The sequence below is a fragment of the Microplitis mediator genome, chromosome 5, assembly GCF_029852145.1.
Source record: "Microplitis mediator isolate UGA2020A chromosome 5, iyMicMedi2.1, whole genome shotgun sequence".
Taxonomy (NCBI): Eukaryota; Metazoa; Arthropoda; class Insecta; order Hymenoptera; family Braconidae; genus Microplitis; species Microplitis mediator.
The window spans coordinates 4,258,820-4,285,215 of record NC_079973.1 but is presented as its reverse complement, the minus strand read 5'-3'; the positions used below and the strand labels follow the sequence as shown (position 1 = coordinate 4,285,215).

At 30.2% G+C, this 26,396-nt stretch overlaps 5 protein-coding genes across 8 annotated transcripts in view; 3 read left to right on the top strand and 2 right to left on the bottom strand.

The window, feature by feature from the left end:
* The window catches only part of LOC130667675 (ATP synthase membrane subunit K, mitochondrial), a 55,348-nt gene extending 43,236 nt beyond the window's left edge, over positions 1–12,112 (top strand). For all 4 annotated transcript variants that reach the window (XR_008989872.1, XR_008989871.1, XR_008989869.1 and 1 more), the window contains one exon: positions 11,980–12,112. The gene's annotated coding sequence lies outside the window, so the exon portion shown is untranslated. The remainder of the gene's footprint in view (positions 1–11,979) is intronic.
* LOC130667672 (uncharacterized) lies at positions 914–6,049 on the top strand. Its single transcript, XM_057469434.1, has 3 exons — positions 914–1,563; positions 2,595–3,347; positions 3,453–6,049. The coding sequence occupies exons 1-3, from the start codon at positions 1,504–1,506 to the stop codon at positions 5,442–5,444; spliced, it is 2,805 nt and encodes a 934-aa protein (XP_057325417.1). The 5' UTR covers positions 914–1,503; the 3' UTR covers positions 5,445–6,049.
* LOC130667674 (uncharacterized) lies at positions 7,246–15,593 on the bottom strand. Its single transcript, XM_057469436.1, has 8 exons — positions 15,306–15,593; positions 14,658–14,777; positions 14,434–14,565; positions 13,000–13,303; positions 12,267–12,920; positions 10,369–10,434; positions 10,141–10,230; positions 7,246–9,752 (listed from the first exon to the last, which is right to left on the bottom strand). Exons 3-8 carry the CDS (start codon positions 14,487–14,489, stop codon positions 9,702–9,704), a joined length of 1,221 nt encoding a protein of 406 aa, XP_057325419.1. The 5' UTR covers positions 14,490–14,565; positions 14,658–14,777; positions 15,306–15,593; the 3' UTR covers positions 7,246–9,701.
* Positions 15,594–20,630: 5,037 nt separating this feature from the next.
* On the top strand, positions 20,631–24,326 carry LOC130668296 (uncharacterized). Its single transcript, XM_057470519.1, has 2 exons — positions 20,631–20,936; positions 21,990–24,326. The coding sequence occupies exons 1-2, from the start codon at positions 20,783–20,785 to the stop codon at positions 24,122–24,124; spliced, it is 2,289 nt and encodes a 762-aa protein (XP_057326502.1). The 5' UTR covers positions 20,631–20,782; the 3' UTR covers positions 24,125–24,326.
* On the bottom strand, positions 24,155–26,141 carry LOC130668297 (thymidylate kinase). The gene is made up of 3 exons (XM_057470520.1): positions 25,896–26,141; positions 25,657–25,816; positions 24,155–25,593 (listed from the first exon to the last, which is right to left on the bottom strand). Exons 1-3 carry the CDS (start codon positions 26,017–26,019, stop codon positions 25,245–25,247), a joined length of 633 nt encoding a protein of 210 aa, XP_057326503.1. The 5' UTR covers positions 26,020–26,141; the 3' UTR covers positions 24,155–25,244.
* Positions 26,142–26,396: the final 255 nt, after the last annotated feature.

Genomic DNA, 26,396 nt, shown 5'->3' with positions numbered 1-26,396 from the left:
TCGCAGAGTATTTAATGTATGGCAACAAAACGAAAGTTACCGATGCTTGAAATAAATTTATAATGTAATTATAATAAAAAGCTCGATTATTACAATAGCTCGTGTGCGAGCAAGTAAATCGAGCTAAAAGTTCGGGTAAATTTATTACCCGCGGTAACAAGATAGGACTTAATAGATCCGAGGTATGGTTCGTTTGGTTACGGATTAACAGAGAATACGAATATTCACAGGTACACATATTGTCATCCTGTACGTAAAGCTGGACAATATTATCACAGTATAACTCTTGGGTCGGAAAATAAATGAAAACTTCCAGTCGCTGTCCTACATATTGGATTTTCATCAATCTAATTGGTAACATACAAATATACATATATACGGGCTTTGATTTAAATTTCCCTCGCATAAAAAATTATTTAAATATATACGTGTCTATATATTTATTTAAAATCGATTAAACCAAAAAAATAAAAATCTATCAGTATATTTAAGCCAAAATTGATAAAAAAAATTTATTGAAATAAAATGTATACTGTACGTCTGCACAAAGCGACGATACGGATCACTTGGAAATATTTATGACTCAATAAAAAATAAAATTTTATTTATGAGAAAAAAAAATGTATATTATATTTTTTTTTTTCCCACATTTGTAATAAAATATTTAAAATAAAATATTATGTTATGTATGTAAGTACAGCAATGTATAGTACGGAGTTCATTAAAAATTCATAAATTTTTAAATTTTTACCTGAACTTTGGAAAACTTACTATATGTATTAACGATTTATGATTAGTATTGTAACTTTAAGAGACAGACAGCCGTTTACTTAAAATTATTTTATTACGGTCGATCCAGCGTCAGACGGGGATTAGTTTGTCGCCTAAATCTCAGCTTGACGTCATTGTCTAGCCCTCATGTATTTGGCAAAGTACAAGAGCGTCAGGTATGTTCGCTTTATTCTTCATTAGGGCTTTAGACCTTTTCGTCTGACTACTTAAACAAATATACGTACTGTACATTGTACAATACTCATTGAACTTAAAACTTACCGAGTAAAGTAATATTTTACTGGGAATCTTAAAGACAAAAGTATACACTTTGGTAAAGCTGTCGAGATGGAGATAGCAGAGGCCGGACGTCCTTTGGTTTAGAAGCATTCAGTTTTCAAGTGGTATCACTCCTTCGTACAACATCGGGTGTGTAAGTGAAATTACAACAATTGCTCAAAAATACCCCCCACTATTCAAAGCGTTTCGAACCACGTTAGGGACAGGGTACATTTAGTTACTACGTGTCTTCATATACTATTTGCTGTCGTCAGAGACGGTTTGAATATCAAGTGTTCGGAGTTTTAAGTGAATAATCGAATCGCATAAATTGTTCGCCGTTGCGTAACGAGCTCAGTTTAATTAATCAAATATTTCTATATATATTTGAACTTGGATTTTACCGTTACTGTGTTGTGACTTAATTAAATTTATTTTATTGGATCTAAAGTGATGTTGTCTTCACGGATAAATGGTCATATTCATCATCCAGTTATGCAGAAAAATCAAGAGGTATTTATTTATTTAATTATTTATTGAAATATTGATTATTTATATTTTTTAATTCTTAATTATTTGTAAATTTGTTTCGTACAAATAATTATTTTTTTCTATTTTAATTACGATTTACGGAAACCGAAAACTAACACGTGGTCGTTTTTTTAAATTTATTTTTTGGGAATTATTTTTGTTTTTGAATTAATTTATGTAATTTATATAAATTAGAGAAATATTTATTTTTTTTTTTAACGGAAAATTCAAATGGACCGTTTTACACCGGAAGTTTATCTTTCCCTTTTTTCCATTCTTCGATTTTTTCAAACAGAGTAGTGCCGCTTTTGGCCACTTTAGGGCCAGTTTTGGTCTTAGAAATTTAAAATAAAATAATTTGTAAAATACGCAAAGACGCAAATTTTTTTAATTTTTAAAGACAATTTTTTCTACTGTATTAAAATAGAATTTTTTTCAATACTTCATGAATTGAAATAAAATATTTTTTTTTTTTTAATTTTAAATATTTTTCTAGTATATAGCCGTAGTAACGGCCTTTTACACTTTTTGCCTTTATGTCGCAACTGCTTTACTTTTTTTTCTGCCTTTCATTGTGCGGCTGTGGCCCGACGGGCTTATACTGTACTGCATCATTACGGTGATGCCCTACAACCTTCCTTGTGCAATGGAGGTGTAGTGGCGTAAGAAAACCACAGAGAAAACCTAGCCAGTACAGTTTCGATTTGGGTAAAGCTCCAGTGATCGATAAAATTCCCATTTTACCGATCACTGGATCTTAATCTCGCGCCTAACGGTCAGAGACCTTCGTTCGAACCCGACGTGTGGCTAAACGGTCACCCAAGCCAAGTAGTGGCCATGCTCGATGCTACTTAACTTCGGTGATCGCCCGAGCCACGTGCGTGCCGAACGGCTGCCTCAGCCGCTCAAATAAAATATTAAATGTCCAAAAATAGAGCAGTGACCACAAGTACTTCTATCCTACAGCATAAATTTGTTCATTTAAATAATTATTTAATTATTTTTTTTTTAAGATGTCCTACGAAGAAAAACAATTTTGTACTCCAACAAAATCGGCTCAACCTGAATGGATGAGGAACGTGTATTTAACGCCACCTTTACCTGCTACACCACCGCCGAGTCCAGCTTGTTGGCAACCACCAAAATATATCGCCCAGTTCCAAAGTTCTCCAGTAGCATCACCGAATTCAAACTGTTGGCATACACATTACAGCTTGCAGCGGCATAATACTCCAGTATCTCCGCCAATTCAAGCTTATCAACATTCGCCGCAATGTAATTACCAGCAAAACATCGGCCAAACGCTGCCTACAAGCTCAAGTCATCAGCACGCTCACTATCATCAGCAGCAAAGTACTCCAGCATCTGCCCCAATCCCATCTTATCATCAGACTTTACCATATACTCAAATGCCGCCACTGAGTTCGAGTTATTGGGGTGTTCCAAAATACTATTATCATTATGAAGAAACACCTGCGCTACCAACGAGTCCGGGTTACAGATATGGGTACGCTGCACCGTACCCTCTTCAATGCCAAAGTACTCCAGTAATACCGGTCGATTTACCTGTTGAGCCTGCACCTGAAGTTAATCCATTAATCACACCTGTAAGCTCTGTTCAAGATCTAGATAAGATAATCCGAGATTTCGAAACGGGTTACTCATCTCCACGTAAGAAAGACAATGACTCACCTGGTGGTACTGGAAAATTTGTCAAGAAAATGGTTGCGGCTATTGAACAAAAGTTTACTCCGCATTCATCTAAGGTTTGTTTATATTTATTTCTTATAACGTCAAATTTGTCAAAATAATTATTATCATTATTAATTAATCGACTAAAATTAATAATTATTTTTTTTTTAATTTTTCAGAGCTTCCCTGAAACGAAAACTAGACACAATAATTCAAAATCAGATTCTAAAAATTCTTCAAATCAAAAATCATTCAACGGTACATTTACTCATGATTCATCAGTAAAGAGCGCGGAAAAATCATCTCCTAATCTTCATCATCAGGAGTCAATGCAAAGTGACTATGGTTACAATAATTCACCCAAGAGAGCCGGAACTTTACCTCCTGTTTCTAAACATCAGGAGTCAAGGCGAACTGATTTTACTTACAATGATTCACCCAAGAGAGCTGGAACTTTACCTCCTGTTCATAAGCACCAGGAGTCAATGCAAACTAATTATCGCTACAACAATTCATCCAAGAGGGCTGGAACTTTATCTCCTGTTCGCAAACATCAAGAGTCAATGCAAACTAGTTTTGGTTACAACAATTCATCCAAGAAGACTGGAACTTTATCTCCTGTTCGCAAACATCAAGAGTCAATGCAAACTAGTTTTGGTTACAACAATTCACCCAACAGGGTTGGAACTTTATCTCCTGTTCGCAAACATCAAGAGTCAATGCAAACTGATTTTGGTTACAACGATACAGTCAAAAGCGCTGAAAAATTATCTCCTATTCGCAAACATCAGGAGTCGATGCAAGTTGATGTTGGTCACAACGATACACTTATTATTGATGATAATTCTAATTTTGATATGGAAGAAGAACCAGAACTCAGATATAAAACGCAGCCGGTACAAAAAGTTGTGACGGCAGAGGTACATATTGAGCCTGAAGTTGTTTTGAGAAGAAAAAGAGAAGTAGCACCAAAACCACCAGCAAGATCAGAGTCATTCAACAAAATAAAAGTTGCTCCGAAAATAGTTGCAGCTAAATTGAAGAAACCAATTGAAGTCGATACTGATACGGAAATAGAATGGATACCAGTTAAGAACCAGAAGTTACCGCGTAAAAATTCATTCAAAAAACTTTTGTCTCTTTTGACTGGTAAAAAGAAGCAACCAAAAGGAAATAAATTTTTCTGTAACCTCAACAAGAGTAATGAAGAAAAAAAATCATCACGCGATTCAGGATACGTTGAAAAATCAGCATCTTCATCATCAATTTCCTCCCATGGATCAACTAAAAATAAATCATCTCAGCAGGCCCAAGAAAATAGCAAATTCCCACGAAGAAATTCCGGCCTATCGAGCTTCCAACAGCCAATTGAAGACCATTTTGATAAGTGGATCGGTCATCCTTTGGATGACAATACCAGCGAAAAAAGCGTGATCGTTACTCACGATATGATCAATAAAAAGGACAGAATGATCTTAAATGAAATTGATAGATCCGAAGTAAGAACTTCGCTGGGTCCTTTCTTTCCAGCGACTTCAAAAAATATTTTCACAGACATCAAGACAAAATTACGAGAAAATTCAGCGAAAACAAGTTCATCAAAAATATCAAAAGAATTTATCAATAGTTCGCTGATGTCTTCATTTTCCAACAAATCTCCAGTCGGTTCTCCGCCGCAGAAGCGGTCAAGTCTAATCGCTGACAACGGATCAGAATCCGGTACCTCATACAAGTCACTCGATCTATTAAACCCAGCTCTGCAGTTGCCATCATGGAAATTTCCATCCGACGAAATTGTCTACGATCATCCTAAAAATAATTGGTCCCAATCTGAGCCATTTATTTTCGAGGCATCACAGAATTACAATCAACAATTCAAAGGGCCGGCTTACGATGAATCTGAGTATGATGTACCTAGAAATCACATGCTCGCAAGACCTAAGTCTAGCATTTATGAAGACGCGCTGTCAGTTAAAAGGCGCACCGAGAGTTTTGAAACAAGACCAGGGACACCGAACTTTTTTGTACCTCAGAACAACGAAGAGATGCACTTTGCAACGATAAAACCAAGACCGCGAGTACTATCGAGCCAACAAATACTGAAATCGATGGCTGACGATGAGGGTAATCAGCTCCGCTCGCCCTACCTCGTTAAAAATCTCTGTCTTTAATTAACTGATTTTCCAGGAATTAATTTTAACAGAAATTTAAGTCAACCCCAGTATTTTTGTTAAATATTTATCATTTATTTAATTTATTTTTTTATATATTTTAATGATACATTTTTTTAAAGACAATAAATAATTGAGGCTCAGTTAATAATACCAGATAATAAACTCTGAGAGCGATCAATAAAATGATTGAGTTTTCTCTCAAGAGACAATTATTGCAATGATTAATAATTTATAATTATAAATTTATATCTAAATTTAATTGAGTCCATTGTATTTGGGATAATTATAGCAAATATATCAATGTGATCTCATATTGTTTTATCAACAGCAATTAGGAATAAACTCTTGGAGCTATCAGTGAAATGACAGAGTTCTCTTAAGAGACAATTATTCTATTATTATATTCCACAGTAACACGGAAATTAAGTCTATTATATTTGAGCATCAAATATTTAAATGTGATCTTTTATAAAAGTATAAATAAACTGGAGCCTCAATTATTATTTATGTAATTATTAGAATTAATAATTAACCAAATAATAAAATTAAGATGAATATTTTTTACATCAATGGTTTATCAAAAATCGGATTATTAAAGTAAATTATTGTGTTAAATTATTTTAGAGAAATAATTTATTTTATGATTTAATAAAGAAAAATGTAAAAAAATATATAAATAAATTTTTATAGTTTATCGAATAAATTCTTTATCACTTTTATTTTTTATAGCAAATAGTTCCTGCATGTAAACCCGTTTATGATTTTTTAAAATTTATTTACTCCATAATCTAGATACGATATATTTTATATATTTTTTGCAAATACATTTCAATGTTAAATATTGAACTGTACATAGATGTGTTTATATATTTATATAAAATATGTAAATTTCCTTGGACTGTACAAATAAATATACTGTAAAAAAAAAACGGAGTGAATTTCCCGGGTAAAAAAAATTCAGAAAAATTCGATATGTCGAACTTTAAACTTGAGACAGATTAGAACTTTTTTTGAATTTTTTTAATTTTAATGGTAAAAAAAAAGTTTATCTAGGATTTTATGAGCGAAATTTGAGTTAAAAAAGAACGTTTTGAAAACATATTTTTACTACAGTTTACCCTCATTCCAAAAAAATTCCCATTATGAATAAAAAAACGTCCAAAATTCGAGGTTTTTGAACTTTTTTGGGACCAGGGTAAAATGTAATAAAAATACGTTTTAAAAACGTTCTTTTTTAACTCAAATTTCGCTCAAAATTCGCTCATATAAATCCTAGATAAATTTTTTTTTTTACTGTCGAAATTACAAAACTTAAAAAAAAAAATCCACTCGTTCTAATCTGTCTCAAGCTTCAAAGTTCCACGAACTTTTTAAGAATCTTTTTGGAATGATTTTTTTGGGGATTCTACGGTTTCCGTGGTACCGCCAAATGACCGCGAATTGATATAGAACTCGACAAAATAAGACTATTTCGTCAAGTTCTACAAGAATTCGCGGTCATTTGACGGGACCACGGAAACCGTAGACTTCCCAATTTCTTTTTACTCGGGTTTTGGAGTGATTACGGATTTTATTTAAATGTGAATTCACTTCGTCACTCGGAATTACAGAATTTGATACCAGAGGAACGATGTCGGTCCGTAGTCACTCCGATTCGGAGTTTCAAGATTAAAATAAACTCCCCTTCGGAGTGACTTTTACTACAAGGGGATTAAATAAATACAAAGTCATCCGGATGCACTCCGGATTTACTTTACGTTCACTCCGAAAATTTTTTTCAGTGTAGTATCATACTATTTAATATAAAGAAATAGAATTAAATTTATAGATTTTTTTAACTGAAATAATTATCAGACATTAGGCGAAATGTTTTTTTTTTTGTGGAGATAAAGATAAAAAAGGTAAAGGTAAGGAGACAAATAAAATAAATTCAGATGATTTAAGAAACCCAGGAGAAAAAATAATGAGTGGGCTATAGAGAAACCCATAAAGACTAATCACATCGATGAAGTAGCAGTGTCTTAAAAATAAACCTGGTAATAATTAATTAAATAAAACCTAATATAATTCTCAGATCACAATTAGTAAAGCCTATCGCTGTCGCACTTTAATTCGCTCTCTTTTATTTCATTCTTCTAATTTCTTTTTCAAAATAAAATAAAAATTATCTTCATTCCATTATTGATTTAGATCGTCGTTAAATTTAATAACGTACGTTTTTTAAGGAAAATAAATTTTAATAGGAGGAAATGGATGTTGTGAATTCATGATACATAAGAAACAAAGTATCTCGTTGATTTGTATGCAGTTCAGAGTCACGTATTAGCAGACTCGATATAGAATATACGGGGTATGTTTTTTATGTATACGAGGACGAGAGAGAAGAAAGACAATTTTCCGGGGTGATGGCGTGGAAAATAGACGCACCATTGCTCGATCATGTTGCCCTGCTACATTCACCTTTCACCGTACACACTTTTATCTTTTTTCTACCTCTTTTATTTTATTTTTTAGATAACAGAAAACAAGCATCTCATCTCTTCTGACGCTACAGGTGCTAGTTCTCACAATTCCACTGACAGACCTCTTATTGTGTAAAAGCTTTTGTATTCTTATTTTATGCTTTGTGCTTTTATTTATTATTTATGGATTTACATCTTTAGAAAAATATCAAACTTTAATTTACATCCTGAATTACACAGTAAAAAATATTGTGTTAAAGTCAACACAATCTGTGTGTTAAAAACAGTCCACACAATATTTGTGGTAAAATTTCAACACTTTTTAAATGTTAGTGACGACACAAAAAGAATGTTAACTTTTACATTTTAATTTTGTACCATCTTTATTCCGTAATTTTAATTTATCATAATTTATCTAATCACTGTAAAAACATTTTGGTGTAAAAATGGTTCCCTATGACAACGAGGTGTGAATTTACGGTGTGAAATTTTCTTGGTGTAAAATATCAAGCGGTGTACTTTTAACACAGTATGAGTGTTTTTTTTCACACCGTTCGGTGTTATTACCTTAAATATTGTCAGATAATTATAATCTATAATTCAAAATTATCAAATAATTTATAAGTTGCAACACTAATATATCATTATTATTATTAATGTAAATTATTTTGAAGGGAAAGTACAAATTGAATACCCAGCGTCAAAGTAATCGAGACTTTCAAATGAAAAACAAACATTTAGACCATTGGTAGTGTGAACGTTCTAATTCACTTGGTCAAAAATTGAACATCGTGTGTAGTGTTACAAATTTTAACACCAACGCATTCACTCCACACCGCGGACTCAAAACTTTTTACAGTGTTATTTTTAAGTTACCATTATCAATAGTGACAAGTATTATTTAACATTCCACTATTCTTTTATAGTAAACAGTGTTTTTATTAGTCAAGATTTTTAAAAAATCGCGTAATATTTCATACCAGCTGTAAATAGTAAATCAATTAATTTCTTTAAAGTAAACAAAAACAAATTTTTATTTAGCGAAAAAATAATTTTAACATTACACGCAAAACAGCGATGGAAAAATAAAAATTTTTCGTGCAAAAACAGGACCCTCGTATAAAAAACTTCATATTATTGTTTGCACTGTAATAATCGAGACTACTTCTTGTAATAACTTGATTTTTTGACTTTTTAACATAAATTTTGTGTTAATTTTAAACTAACAATAAATGTCGATAATTACAATAATTTTCGTACTGAGTAATTAACACTTTTAAAGTGTTAAATACTAGACTGGGTCAAAATATCTAGCCTCACTGAGTAAAAAAAGCATTTTGAGCCTCAAATGATGTTCAAAAAGCCTCAATGATTCTCAAAGATCCTCAAGAAGCTTCGATGAGCCTCAAAGGAACCTACCACTCGAAGATGTAATTTAAATTCGATTAGTATTACTTGAGGCTCCTTGATCACCATTTGAGGCTCATTGAGGCTCTTTGAACATTATTTGAGGCTCATTGATGCTTTTTGAACATCATTTGAGACTCAAAATGCTTTTTTTACTCAGTGAGGCTGGATTGAGGTTTACTTGGGTTCGATGAGGCTAGATTGAGGCTAGATATTTTGACCCGGGAGATCGATATAAAATTTTTAAGTAACAGCGAAATGTGTTGATTTAACAAAAACAGTTTTTAACACAGATACACAATATTTTTTACTGTTTATGATTTTAATAATAACATTTCAATAAATTAAAAATTATTTTTGTGTAAAAGTATTTAATAATTAAATTTTAATCTATTTGAAGAAGAATTACCATGTAAGTTGTTAATATAGCCGCTGTCTGAAATTATAAATAAATTATTATTATTAAAATTTTAATATTAAGTATTTTAATTAAGAAAATGTGTTTACATTTTTTTAATTATATAAAAAAAACTCTTCTCGACTCCTAAGTACTTTAATCCACGTACCGGAATTCGAACAGAATAAAAAAGTTTAAAGGAAATAAAAAGAAAAAAGCTTAAAGTATTAAAATGTTTTTGTGAAACTATCAAGCTCTCACTTAATTTCAAAACCAAAAATACTTTTATCATCTGTCGCACTTTATACTCAAGAGATGTAAATCTCCAGGATAATTTAATATTTTATTTACCCAGTAATTTTTTGTAAGCGTATTAAAATTATTAAATTTAATTTTACTGTTAAATTGCATCTGTGGAATAACTTACCGAATGCAATAGAGGTAGATTAACATAAAAGCATCCAGCCGCAGAGAAATGTAGCTGACGATTCACCAGGTGAATTGAAGTTTCAACATCCTGTGCATTTTCAGCAAAAATATACGATAGAGTAAAATGAAAATAAAAAATAAAAAATAAATTAAACTGAGCTAAAGAATTTGAATTAATTAAAATAAGTAATAGTTATGTATTTATCAAGATACTATCGATACTTACCATCTTGCTATCGTGGGTATAAAGCCAACGTTTCCATCCTAGCATGATGTAACTCATGCAGTTTGCCTGGGTAAGAAAATTGCATAGTTAAATATCCCGCTGGGATCTATCCTTAGCCAGATTAATCAGCATACTATTTTCTTAGGAAGTAATAAAAGCTAACGCACATAAAAAAAATCTTCTCACCATTTTTATTATTATTATTTTATTTAATAAATTCATTTATACTGCAAAAAATTATCGGAATGAATGCGAATTAAATCCGGAGTGAATGCGAAACCGGTGACTGTTTATGTATTTATTTATTTATTTAAATTATCGAGCAGGAAGCTGTTGCTTCATATGATCATAAGTCTGCATTATTAAAGTACATAAATAATAATAATAATTAGTTATGACTAGGGACAAGATTTTTGCTTTAATTTTGAAATGAATGGTTCTAATGTTTGACATTGCGGCGAAAATACTGGTCTTATAAAAAAAAGTTTTAAAACAAAAATTGTAGGAAATTTAATTTTATAAAAAAAATGTCTCTTATGATTTTTTTATACGATCAATATTTTCATGGTGATTCCAAAATTAAGATCCATAATGAGTGATTCAAATTTGTGTTAATTACGAAAATCTTAATTTTGAAATTACGGCTTTTTTATTAGTCCTAAGAAAAAATTACAAGAGACATTTTTTTTATAAAATTAAATTTTGAACAACTTTTATTTGAAAAATTTTTTTATATGACCAATATTTCCGCCGTAATATCAAAAATTTGACAGCATTAATTATTACTTATTATTTTTAAATCAAAGTAAAAATCCTGGCTCAAGTTATGACCTTATATATCAACTCCAATTATTCAAGATCACTCAATATCTTAAACTTATTCTCGTCTCGTTATAAAAATTATAAATAACATTTGTCTTGGAATTCAATTAAAGTTTCTGATAACATGATATTTAGTGGTAACGCATTGCAAAGTCTACAATCTGTTACAAGAAAAGAAGTAAAAGATGCATTCGTTCGTGCAAATGGAATTTGTACTGTATCAGTTCTATTTGAATTTCGTCGCGACGCAATATTAGGCCTTTATTTTAACGGGTGTGAATGTAGCAGACGACAAATTTAAAACTATAAATGAATAGAGTAAATAATTAAAAAAATAATATTTAAAAAAATGTACTTATTAAATTCAAAATTTTTTAAATGCGCGGTTATTGAAAATTTTATTTTATTAATTATTTAGTCTATTTATTAATAATTTTAAATTTGTCTAATGTCTGCTATATTCACTCTCATTAATTTTAAATCGGAGCCAAACAAACTAGGTCTCAAGACATAAATTTTATAAAACTCGCATAATATTAATTGCGCTCTGCGACTATTGGGTCTTAATCATCTTAAATCCCTTCTCTATTTAATCCTCCTGGTGAAATTCACTTCGAAGGGAAGTTTATTTCAGTATTAAAACTCCGAATCGGAGTGAATGTAGATTTAAATAAAATCCATAATTACTCTGAGTTCACTTCCGATTTTTTACAGCGTATATTTTTTTTAATTTTATGATAAAAATATATAGATAAATATGTATATATATTTTTTTTTTATGGTTCACAGGTCTCTATTATACGCGACACTGAGCAAGGACAGCAATCAAAGACGATTACTTTTTATTTATCCTTCGACCCTTGATGATGAGAAAATTCAAGTTTATCGTTTGAGTAAAATAAAATTACACAAGAAAAAAAAATTTTATTCCAGTTTCTATCGTAAAAAAATACCGGAAAATGAAGCAATAAATAAAATTTCATATCTCTATTTTTTATTAACAAGAAATTTACTCAGTAAACTTTTTTAGATGCCTTTAACTTTTATTACTTTTAAAATAAAAATATATTACAAACCTCTGAAGATGTGTAATGACACGAGTAATGGATCAAGAAAAGTTGACAAACGGAAGCTACGAACCAAGCAGAAAGGCAGCTTATGTATTTCCAGTGAAAATTTCCATCAAGAAGCCAATCGAGTACAAAGTAACCACAGCAAACACTGTGGAAGCTTAAATTCGCCAGCCAGAGCAGCAGAGAAAATTTGTACACCTTATTTATATTATTTCCAATTGCTGTTAGTTCACTGTGAAGACAGTCAATTAATTTGTCATCAATAATTGGATAAGTGTGAATCCATCTTGATTTCTGGACACTACTTCTCGCGATTTCATTTAATTGCTTAAAACGATCCCCCAGTATCATCACGAGGCCTGAAAATTTAGTCATCGAAGCAGCAGCTCCGACGTAGACAATCATAAATGACACGTTGTGCAACCAGGCCTCATTAAATGCAATCATTCCTAAAGAACTGACCGATCCCCAAATAATTATATTTCCTCCAATGATGAACCATACCCACATACTCGCTCTTTTTTCATTTTTCGCGTAGCCTAGGTCTCGCATCGCTTGATCGTAGTCTTGAATTTTATTCCATATCCAAGTTATTTCCTTCCGTGTTCTCATACACAATAGAAGGTCTGTTACGACCACAGAAAAATTAAATACAGTCTATAAAAAAAAAAAATAATTTGAATTTTAAAAAAATATTATTCGCTGCATGCTAATTGGAGTTAAAATAATTTTATACTCTGGCTTGTTCCGCGTAAAGAAGAACTTTTTTTCTATTTTTTTCAGAATCAATGAACTCGATAATAAAACCCGAAATGATGTATGTGTACATGAAAAGCCAGAAGAATGAAATAATCATGTATGAGTCACAAGGCACTAGTTGATTATCTTCGAATTCATATGGAGCTAATCCAAATCCACGGATTATGTAGACAAGTGGACATACGCTGGTGTAAAGAGGGGAATTTGGACCAAGAAATTGTTTTTTTTTCATGCGATGGATGTGAGATAGTATGCGTTGAGTTAATGGTCTTTCATTTTGTCTATTAAAAATAAACTTGTTAATAAAATTGTAGTGCATAGAAGTGTATTATACACCTAGGGAGGAAAGTAGGGCATTTCCACCTATGTATACCTGCGCTGAAAGTTTAAATTCCTGCCCGGTTTATAGGGAAGAAGTTCTTTTCTTTTATGAGAAACATAATTAATAAAAATTAACCCATGCGTCATTCTTCGCCCAATCAGAGGCTAAAATTCAAACCTTCAGGTACAGATCTGGTGAAAAATGATATACACACCACGGAAGAAAATGTTTGTCATCTTCGCCTTCCGCTCGTGTAGGCAATTATACAGACGGGTTGCAATGACCTACTTTCCCCCCTAGGTGTGTAATATACTATTAGATCTGCTTGTGGGAAGAATGACGCATGCGCTAATTTTTATTATTTGTTTCCTCATAAGAGAAAAGAACGACTTTCATCCCTTTAAACTGTGGAAGTCGAGTCAGCTCACCTTCAACTTGTAGGAAAATGGGTCCACTTTAAACATGTGGACTTTGAATTTGTGGAAAAGTGGGATCTTTACGTCCACTTTCAACTTCTGCACATGTTAAATGTAAACGTGAGGGTTACACTTTTCTACGAATTTAAAATGGACGCGAGATCCCATTTTTCCACAAGTTCAAAGTGAACGTGAGGGTCCCATTTTTCCACAAGTTCAAAGTGGACGTGAGGGTCCCACTTTTCCACAACTTCAAAGTGGACGTGAGATAGAACCACTTTCTTACAAATTGAAGGTGAACTGACCCAGCTTCCATACTAAACAGAACAGGAATTTAAACTTTCGGTGCAGGTATGGTAAAAAAAACCGAATTTCTTAACGCGAGAATTTTTTTCTTGCCTCAAAAAATTTTTTCTCACTCCAAGAAAGTTTTACTTTTCAATTTGTAATGCAAATAACTTTTAGCCCTGGTGGAAATTTTCGGAATTTTCTTTGAAAAACTCAGTTCCAAAGACTTTTTCAAAGTTCTAAAGACTTTTTCAGAGTTATTCAGAGAAAAGTCCGAAAAATTTCCACCAGTGGAGCAAATAAAAATTTTCTTGGGACGAGTAAAATTTTTCGCGCCAAAAAATCATATTTATCTGTATACATATTATATTAAAAAATACTTTACCTGTGTGCTTGACTCAACATTGTGTTTCTTTTATTTATTTTTTTAGTAATAGTCATATTAATAAAGCAATAGTTTATATAAATATTCTTACATAATATTTAGTTGTAATTAAATAATTACTTAAACTCTTATCTAATAAAAAATTAAGTTTCATTACATAAACAGCAAATAATAATCTTTAAATATTTATATGAATGTAAATAATTAAATTAATGAACATTTACCTAAAAGTAAAGGAGTATTCAATAGCTGAGTTTCTCGATGAGTCATTAGTTATCTCCAGCCATAACATTTGCCGCCGACGCTCGATATCGATTTTAAAAAATAAAACCCTTGGTAAATAACTACTAACAAACAAATCAACATGATTACGACAAGTAGTTCAAGTATAATCACAAATTATCATGTTATACTTTTTATATATTTATACAATTATTCATTGGTTTTCACTACAACTGATGATTCTATTCAACATCACTAACACAAGAAATAATACTTCAATAAATTGTATGAATAAAAATGTATATGAAATTTCACATAAAATATATTAAATAAAATAAAAATAAAAATAAAACTATAGATTCAATTGGATATAAATTTTCTAACATATTTTTTTATATGCTTGCGGCAATAAATATCCCGTCAGAAGATTGAAGAGACTATAAAATATATAATAATATATATCCAGTGCTCACTAAAAAGGTAAACAACAAAAAATTCAATTATTACTTTTTTATTTTTTAATATTAAGTTAATAGTTTTTATAAAAACTCAAACATGTGACATTAAATTTAAAAATTCAATTTTATTTACAGCAAAAAATACTTAAAGAAATACTAGATAGATTGGCTCATATATATATTTTTATTTACCCTCTTTTCTTCAAATTCTTATACTTTTTTTTTACTATACGATATCAGGATGTCTTCTGATGAGATAAAACTGGTATGTAGTGAACACAAAAGGGTTCGCGTGTCGTTCGCGGTTGCACGCGCGCACACGTGCTATTAAATATTACTTCACGTCACACACTGATGAATTATTGAACAAGAGTAGACGGTGATGATAGTCTACACGTGAATGGAAAAGGTAAACTGAGCAAATACTTTGGCACGTTGCTTTTAGCTATACAATTATATCATATAGATACAAAAAAAAATATATAAAAATACTTTATTCGAATTTATGCAATTATAAATAATAAATAAATACGATGAAATATTAAATGTGTGATAAATAGATATGGCGATGGACTTTTTACAAACTGTGATTAAATTGTTAAATCAATAATAATAATAAAAAAAGTTATAACAACTCGTTTAAAATTTAACCTCGGGCTTATTTATAATATTTATATATTTTGTTTATTTAAATAAAGTTATTAAATTTTGTTTATGCAAAATGAATATACGATAATTGTAATTATAAATATTTTTAAAAAGATTAATTAGTGGAATATGATATCAAAAAGCTGGAGGCTTTATTTAATATGTAATGAATATATTTATTATAAATGTATGTTATTATAAATATTTATTATTATAGGAATTGCGGCTTTACTGATCGGTTTAATCGACTGGTTACCCATTTTTCAAAAATTCATAACAGAGAACTTTTAAATTTGAGACGGTTCTAAATTTGCGTTGATCATTTTCGGAAAAAATTCAAGAATAGAAAAATTTTAAATCTCCCGATTTTGATTTCCAAAGTTGTTATAAAAAGTTGAAAACTTTCATAAGTGTCATTGGTAAAGAATGCAAGTACACAGAAGGAAATCTGGACAACGATTGGCCCTGCGGACCCACCCCAAAATTTCTCACTGTTTTCGAGCTCCTTGAGCTAGACACCGGGGTCTGGAACTGTTCTGAGGCTCAAAAAATTTTTTTCCTTCAGTATTTTGTATTTTTTTACATTAAAAGAGCCTCGGAAATGATGACGGATGATAATCAGAAGGTAAAACGAATAAAAAAAGTATCCGATGGACACACAGAGCAGATGACATCGACGTGGTTCTGTCGAGAGTCTAGGACTCTAATAATTTTTGTCCTCCAGTATTCTGTATTACTTTACATTAAAAGAGTCTCGGAAATGATGTCGGATGATATCGAAAGGTAAAACGAAAAAAATTAATATCTGATGTACATACAGAGCAGATGCCCAGACACATTTCATGTGACGAAATTTCAATAAATTATTTTTATAACGAATAAAATTTTAGTTTTCATTTAATAATGCAAAGTATTTTTTGCGCCAAGAAATTCTTTTTTATTTCTGTGTATAAGCTGTCAAAAATTTGCGGAGTGAACTAGGATTAAATCCGGAGTGAATGTGAACCGGATAACTGTTTATTTGTTTAATCTTCGGACTGAAATTCACTTCTGAAAGGAGATTATTTTAATGTCAAAACTCTGAATTGGAGTGAATGCGGATTTAAATAAATTCCAGATCACTCCGCTGAAAAACAAACTCCGAATTTACTCTCTACTGAGTGAATTTTTTTAAAACTCCGGAACTCCCAGAGAATTCGGATTTAAATAAAATCCATAATCACTCGCAATTTTTCAGTATTTTCTACTTTAGACATTCAAAAGATGATGAAAATAATGACAGTGAATTCTTATTTATCGTGATGTCAAATCAAGTATTCCGTTTCCTGTCATATTTTAGAAAAATTGTGTTATAATTTATACACCCTCATATAACTATATATTTTTTTTTAAATTTATAGTACGATCATTGATATCCACATGCAATCACACATAACAAATTGAGAAAAGATAACCAGTCAATTAAGCAGATCAGCAAAGCCGTGATTCCCATAATAATAAATAAAATAACTGATCGTATGATAAATAAAAAAAATTCAAAATATTAATTAATATGTTATACTGCTGATGGAATTTAAAATTTATTTTAAAAATACGTATAAAAGTTATTCAATCTTTTGAAAATGTAGATGAGAAAATATATATATTGAGTCTAGGTTGGTAAATTTAATGCATGCAAATGTCTTTTATCCCGGCACTTTGCTCTTTTCATCTTGGTCTGCTCTACACTGATGTAGTAGAAGTAAAAATAAGAAGGTATAAGGATAAAAAATAGCTGGCTTGTTCACCAAAACCTTAAAAAAATGAAAAAGTCTCTGACTTATAAATAAGAATACAAATAAATAACTGCGAAATAAGAAAACATTATTTTTCTTATTTTATTAACAACTGCGCTGTCAATAAAACATCAACTTATCGGTTTTTCATAAAAAAAATAAATACTTTATAGAAACCGTAGGATTGATAACGACTTTATACAAAAACAAAACTTGTTATTTAAAATAAAAAAGTAATTCGAGTTTTTTAATCGAAAAAATTTTTTAAATCATAAACTACATTTTTCTATTTAATCGAATAAAACTAACTGACAACTGACGTTTCATGCACGTAGGTTGTACATGTAAGCGAGAAATGAGATTTCGATTGCACTTTTAGCTTTTCCAAGAAAAAATTTTTATAAAAAAATAAAATAAAATTTATATTTAATTCACAAATAAAATTTCTTATACAAGAATTTTTAAAATTGACAGTTTCTTTTTTATTTATTTTTTTTATACGAAAATATTTTCACGTCGGTTTATTCCACATGCAAAATTCGTAAATGCAATTCCATCATGCTCGCAAGTTATGGTCAATATTCATGTGCTGCAATTTTCAGGCTCATTTATCCTCGTCAAGAGACTTGTATTGCAACTGCAACATTTATGCGGTTACAAGTTTGAAGAAAAATAAATAATAAAAATAAGAATATAAAAATAATAAATATGTACCACTCAACTGAGTATTTTGTCTCTGTTGGCCTCATTTTTTACAAATATACTTTTTTTATCTTACACGCAAACTCGGTCAATTTTGCTTTGCGAAAGCGAAACTATTACATTTTTTTTTTAACAAAATACAAATGTCTGGTGTAAAATATACCCATTTTTCCATCAACTTTTTTCCTTGAGAAAAAAAAATACATTATATATAAACTTAAGGATTTTTTTTCGTCTATTTTTTGAGCAGTAAATAGACAGCTTTAGGTGAGATTTTGATAGCCTGCGGAGTTGCCAGTTCCGGGGCCATTAAGTTTAGGTGATTTTTCACTGTACCCTTCTCTCTTTTGACCTCTAAATGTATGTGAACTGTAATACATATATGTATACTATATATACATGGAGTCATGAACCCAAAGGGACTTGTCGGTTGACTGAATGCTAGTGTAACCTACTGGCTGACAACAAATAAACTTTTATCACGTTTACTTCGTAAATCTATTGAGAAGAATCTCATCAAAGTCCTGATATCTTGTCAACTAAAAATGAATGTCATATTCTGTAAAATGCATATTAGATGACAATACAACTGCTAATTATATATACAATTAAAAATTTTCAGGACCAGATCAGAAAACTAGACACTTGAAGCCACAATATGCCTTTTTTGCTTTTGTTGTGCATTCGAGTTACAACCCCATCCCTTAATTTTTATGACGTATATTTTTAATTTATTTTAATCATAACTTTTCTTATTAAATATTTCAACTTGGATATTTTTAACATCGCTTAATCAAAATTAGACCATATTGATTAATTTTACTGACTTTTTTTGGTTTCTCGCATGATTTAATCATCAGATTTTTGAATGATTCTTCATGAATGTGAATGTAGCAGACATCAGACAAATTTTAAATTATTAATAAATAGAGTAAAAAATTAATGAAATAAAATTTGAAAAAAGGGCATTTAAAAAATTTTGAAAGTAATAAGTGCAATTTTTTATAAATATATTTTTTTTAATTATTTACTCTATTTATTAATAATTTTAAATTTGTCTGATGTCTGATACATTCACCCTCATGATTCTTAAGTTAGAAGACAATTAACGATTTTTGAATTTTGTTTCATCAAATCATTTAAAAAAAAAAAAAAAATAAAAATATGCACATATAGAAAATTTAAAAAACTACAAGTGCAATTTTTAAAAATATTTTTCTTTATAGTTTATCGTCTTAAAAATAATCGATAAATTATTAGATGTCGGCTGACTTTAGTATCATGATTTGTTATCCTGAAGTTAACAGACAATTAAAAATTTTCGAGTTTCTTGTTTTCAACAAATAAGTTAAAAAAAAAATAAAAATAAAAATATGCACATGTAGAAATAAAAAAATTATAGGTGCAATTTTTAAAAATATTTTTCTTTATAATTTATCGTTTTAAAAATAATCGACAAATTATTAGATGTCGGCTGACTTCAGTATCATGATTTTTTATCATGATACTGAAGTTAGCCGACGTCCAATAATTTTTGGATTTTTTTTTAGACACTAAATTATTAAAAAAAAAAATATTTAAAAAAATTGCACCTATGGTTTATTAAATTTTCTACAAGTGTATATTTTTATTTTCATTTTTTTTTAAAATTAAGTCGTTTAAACAAAAATTCGAAAATTTTCAACTGTCTGCTAAATTCAGGATCATTTTTTATCCTGAAGTTAACAGACAATTAAAAATTTTCGGTTTTTTCTTTTGCAGAAAATGAATGACAAAAAAAAATATGCACATGCAGAAAATTAAAAAAACTACAAGCGCAATTTTTTAAATTTGTCGTTTGGAAGACATTCCAAAAATTATTAAACGCCGGCTAACTTCAGTGTCATTCAGATTTAATTATTGACAATGAAAATATAATAAAAAATTTGAATATCTTAATAATACGAACAGAATTTCTGAATCAGGGAAAAATATAGAAACTTTACTAGTAAACCGGGAAATTTAAATCATTTATTTGTGGCCTCCCTGATTAATGAAAAAAATTTTTTAAAACTCAATTTAATTATGATACTGAAGTTTGCTGTCGATTAAATTTTGAATTCTTTTCAAAACGATACATTATAAAAAAACTATTTTTAATAACTGCACGCATAGTTTTTTTGCTTTTAAAATTTAATTTATTTTCTGCAACAAAAAATGACAAAAAAATTAAATCAATACTTAGTAAATTAAAATTGGTTATAAATTATAAAAAGTGCCTCAATTAATTTACCACATGAGCATGTTACGCTGATATCGACACTTTGATGGTGTGTAATATGCTCTCGTTCTCTTTCTTCTTTGTTCTCTGTCTTTCTTTTTTTTTTATTTTATTTTACTATACATACAACAACAAACGAACGTGCAACGACCGACAAGATTGCCATTTATTATATATATATATCTATATAGTTTAGCTGTTTGGCTATTGTTCACTTGTCTAATGTCGTTTAGTGTTGATTAATATTTATTATTACTGATAATTATAAATAAAATAATTTAAAAATGTCAGGACAAATAACCAAAACCAAAGCCATACAATTAATGAAAGAAGAGTTGCTAAAATGGCTATGTATTAATCATGCGACAGATGGACTTATAACCAGACCTTTGCTTAAAACTAAAGCAATTGAATTTGTAAATCACTATGGTGTAAAAGGTTTGTTAATAATTCATTAATTAACTCATTAATTTATTTTTAATTATGGTAGTAATCTATCAATTATTTTTACCGCTCCGGGTAAAAAAAATGATATATAATTATATGTAAAAAATGGGCCGATATAATGACATATAATTATATATAGTTACTTATATTTACATTTTGACAGTTTTAGAGATGAAAAAGAAATTAAAGGCTTTGTCTTTTAGAATTCATGTATTTCATAGCAAATTTTTAAATTCAGGCTTTCAAATTTTATACATTTCTTATTATTATATATAATTAAACATATAATTACAGTAGGTGGTAACTTTTTGTCTTTTAGAATACATATATTTTATATATATGATTATATATTAAAAACCATCACATATATTTATACATAATTTTATATTCTTATACTGGGCTTTTTTCTATATATATTAAAAACCACTACATATATTTATATATAATTTTATATACTGACACTGGGCTATTTTTTATATATATTAAATATAATTGCACATATTTATATATAATTTTATATCCATACACTGGGATATTTTCTACATATGCTAAAAATTATTATATATATTTATTTATAATTTTACATACTTACGCTGGATCATTTTCTATATATAGTAAAAATTATTATATATATTTGTATATAATTTTATATGCATACACTGGGCTATTTTCTACATATACTAAAAATCATTATATATATTTATATATAATTTTACATACTTACACTGGGCCATTTTTAATATATAACCCCTATATAATTACATATATGTAATTATACATGGATTATATATAATTAGATATGAATCGCATATAATTTTATATGCATACACTGGGCTATTTTCTACATATACTAAAAATCATTATATATATTTATATATAATTTTACATACTTACACTGGGCCATTTTTTATATATAACCCCTATATAATTACATATATGTAATTATACATGGATTGTATATAATTAGATATGAATCGCATATAATTATATATACTTTTCTTTACCCTGGGAATCAACTTATAATAAATAATATAATTTATTTAGGATACAAGTGTTCAACCTCATGGTTGACGCAATTTTTAAAGCGCCATGGGTTCGCGCCAGCTCTAGATGAATGCCGTGGGCCAGTGTTTGATGACTGGACAACTTGGATTGATATACTGAGACCCATATTCGCTAGTTATTCTTACGATAATCAATTTCACTTGGATGAGTTGCCGATGTACAGTGATTTCTTCTCGCAAGCAGAGCAAGAATCATTGCGCGGCATCAATCCAATTGCTGGTTCATCAGTTGACGATGTCGATGTCGATGTCGATGGTGACTGTGATGATGACGATTTAATTAAACAGGAACTGCGTCCACCACTGATGCACCGGGTTTCAATATTACTGGTTGCAAATGTATCAGGAACTGAAAAATTGCCGCCCATAATATCTGGGCCCTATCCAGTCGACCGGGCACATCAAAATTATCTGTATCACAAAAACGACAGCTGTCGTGTGAGTGACCAAGTACTCAGTGATTGGCTAAGAACTTTAAATCACACAATGTCTATGAGCAATCGTAGAATAGTATTGATTTTAAGTAGAAGTTATGTAAATGCTGTTAAGTATGCAAACTTGACTCATATCCAACCAATTTATCTGCCGAATGATTTTCCAAATGAATTACGTCCATTAAGACGTGACGTTTACCATTTCATAAAAATGTATTATCGTTCAAAGTACGTCGAAGGATTATGCCAGTCTACTCCCAAAGATGTCTGGCTACCGGAAGAAATAATCGAGTGTCTCGCTGATGCCTGGAGAAAAGTATCAAGAGAAATGTTGGTTGCTAATTTTCAACGAACCAAATTTCGTGATGACGATTTGTTTTTAAATATCGAGTGCCCATTGTGGGAGAGTCTAAAAATTGGAGTGAGCTTTGAAAAATTTGTTAAGTTCGATGACGGTCTGTTCGAAGCTTTAGATGCTGGTAATAAATCGAATGATTTTAACCTTTGGAGAACTGTCAGTGAAGTTGACAGTCTACGCAACTCATTCAGTCAAGACTGTAGTAATTTTGACAGCACGGAAAATTCTCCACTGGGTCACGACGATAGATTTGGTGACAGTTTGCTGAGACCAAGAGATGATCCCGTAGATGGAAATTCTTGCGAGCCTATGGATTGTTCCAGTGCCTGTAGAAATCAATCAGAGTTGAGTAGAAGTCAATCTATGAATAATAAAATTTCTTCTACACCTGACACTAAGCCGGCTAATGATGAAAATAAAATTTGTAAAATTGAAGTGGATGATACTGATAATGTAGAAGATCATGATCAAATTGAGGATTGGAAATCAGCAGGTACTGATAAAACAGTAGTTGATTTAGCAGAGACTGACAGAACTGACAGAACCGTAAGCTCAGCTGGTACTGATAAAATTTCTAAAGTAAATTCACCAGGTTCGAGTGAAAAAAATTCACCGATCAGAAACGCATCGACTCCTAATAAAAATAACTGTACTAATAAAGATTTTAGTACTCGCATTAATCCATCACCTGAACGTACTTCCGTTTGCTCACATGGTTTCATTGCTGACAATTGTTTTGAACAATTCTTCCACAATAAACTAACAGATTTAGACAAAAAATACGATCGCTTTGATTGCGATTCGAATAAATTAAGAAAAATTATTTACCCAAACGACTCGCCGATTCCCAGCACCAGCAAAGAAGGTCTTGAAGAATCTTATGCATTGCAACGATTTTATTCCGAAAGTTTTTATAATAACAAAATTCATCAGTTAGAACCCACGATAATTAAAAGTCCCCGAGTTGAGATTTTAATTGACTGTAAAGGTAACGAAGAAGGCGCCGGAGATGGAAGTGATGTTAATTTTAAAAGAACTCGTACTGATAATGAAAACGGTACTGTCACTAGTACCACCGGTGCATCTGATAATTGTGTCAGTGTCGAAGAACCGCCGAGTAAAAAAATGAAAACAGAATTCAATTGGGCAGAACGTTATCAAAACCAATATGTGTTTGGTCCCAACGCTTTGGATTATCCAGTAGATGCGCAGACTGCTGTTGATAGTAAACCGACGATTGATGATACAGGAAATACGCAAGTGGAAAAAAAATCGATCTTTACATTAACTGATCAAAAATCTTTGGATATTAATAATAAGTAAATTTACTTGTGTCTTTTATTTTATTTATTTAAAAATTTAATTTGTCGTGGGAAAAATATTTGATTTAATATTTAATATTTTTTTTTTCTTAAATTTGAAATTATTTATTGAGATCATAAAATATCTGGCAATATTTGTTCCTATTTACTGGAGAGAATAAAAAATTAAAATTTAACTGTTTTGTGTTGAAAAATGAGTAAATTAATTATTTGTTTAACAATAAGTACATTTAGAAGATAATAATTTATCATGTATTGTAAGAATTGATTGAATAAACAATATTGTTTTGTATTAAATACGTATCAGGTGATAATTAATTAATTTCTTGTGATACCAGCATCGAAACTTGAAGTTTCAGTGTCTCTAGAGCCAGTGGAAGAAGGGAATTTCAGTCCAATGCAGAGGAATAGTAGCAGACGCGTAAATTGTAAATGCCAGTCAGCGGGTAGAAACAAACTTGTTTCGTCCCGAGGGAAAAAACAATAATGACTCTGCCCGTTGACTGAAGGCTTTCGCAATTTAAACTCTGATACTTGTAATTTGTTTAATAGACAGAAAAAAAGGATTTCTTGGCGTAAGAAATATTTTGCATTATAAATTGAAGACTAAAATTTTCTTAGGTAGAAAAAATTTATTGGCGCAAGAATTTTTTTATCGCCTCAAAAAATTTTTTCTTGCTCCAGAAAATTTTTGTTCAATTTGCAATGCAAAAAATTTATTGAGACAAATAAAAATTTTATTGGGGCGAGTAAAAATTTTTCGCGCCAAGAAATACTTTTTTCTGTGTACTAATTTCAGACCATTAATTTTATTTACGTAAATGACAGTTCTGACTGTGATTAAGTTTTATAAAAATTAGTGTCAATAATAAATAGTATTTATAGTTTCTGCTTAATTATAAATTGCAAAAGACAATTTACGCTTACGCTAATAGTTGGTCTTAAATAAACTTGTTTCTGACTGACTGCTGACACTGAAACTTCAAGTTTCAATGCAGGTAATCATGAAAAATCTAGTGTGTAACTCAGAACGAAACACGATTTCAGACTGCTGATGTCAGCCAACTTCCCCCTGGTCTGGAATCGTTTTGTTTCACCCTCGTCACACAATATACTAAAAACTAAGATTGTGATTCATATAATTGATTAATGGGACTATTTTTAACTTGTTCAATTATTTTTAAAGCTTCTTCTAGTAATACTTGATGAATATCATCAATACTTTGATCCCCCGATACAATTTTCCACGTGTCATCCTTTAGTTTCAAAAAATTATCCGCGACTTTTCTCTGAAAATCTTTACGTTCAAAGCGTTCATTGGCCCATCCTTCACGTGACATGATAGTTTTCTCATCAGTTGTAATGAGAGCCACGAGATCTGGTGCCGGTAGACCACGATCTGGTTCTTTGCACCAAGAAAGACTTTTTTTAGTTGATGTTGCCGAGTAAGCTGCTCCAGATGCTGCATATCTGATAAATTACGTACATAATATTAATTAATTCACACAATAATAATAATTATTTTATTAATACCTGTCTACTACAAGCGTTACTCCAGAATTAAGTGTCTTAATTAGATCACTACTACATTCCCATCTATTTGCTGAGAATAATAAATGAACTGCTTCAGGTGCCAGATCTTTTTTTGATGATAAAAACTGATCAATTATATTTCCTATCGTTGTCTTACGATCTGTAAGAAATAAATGAGATTTACTATCAATTATTTTATATTTTTATTAATATAAAAAAAAAAAAAGAAACAAACAAACCAGGAAATCCACGAGATTCAGCTTTTATTCCTCTGTCATTAAGTGCTTTGACAAGACGTTTTACTTGTGTTGATTTACCAACACGATCACAGCCTTCGAGTACTAAAAATGCACCTCGTTCCATTTTTTAAATATTTAATTGTATAATTACGTATAAAAAATATAAACTATGACTTAAGAAAGCGGTTGATATTTAAATGTAACCTTATTTTTATAGAAACAGGTGATAAATAATTTATCAACTGTTGATAAATTTTTAAATTATCAAAATATATATACAACCCTTCAGGACATGGGTGTTTTGACTGCCGTTCTTTATTCTGGCCATGAGAAAAAATCTCATAGCTTCCGCGCATGCAGAATTTTCTTTGGTCGGAGAATACAAAAATACTTACGTAAAAAGAATAGTACTTGTTCCGAGAAATTTTATTCTCTTTAACCAAAAAAATGCAATATTGCTACAAAAAAAAATGTATTTTGCTCCAAAAAAAATATCTCTTA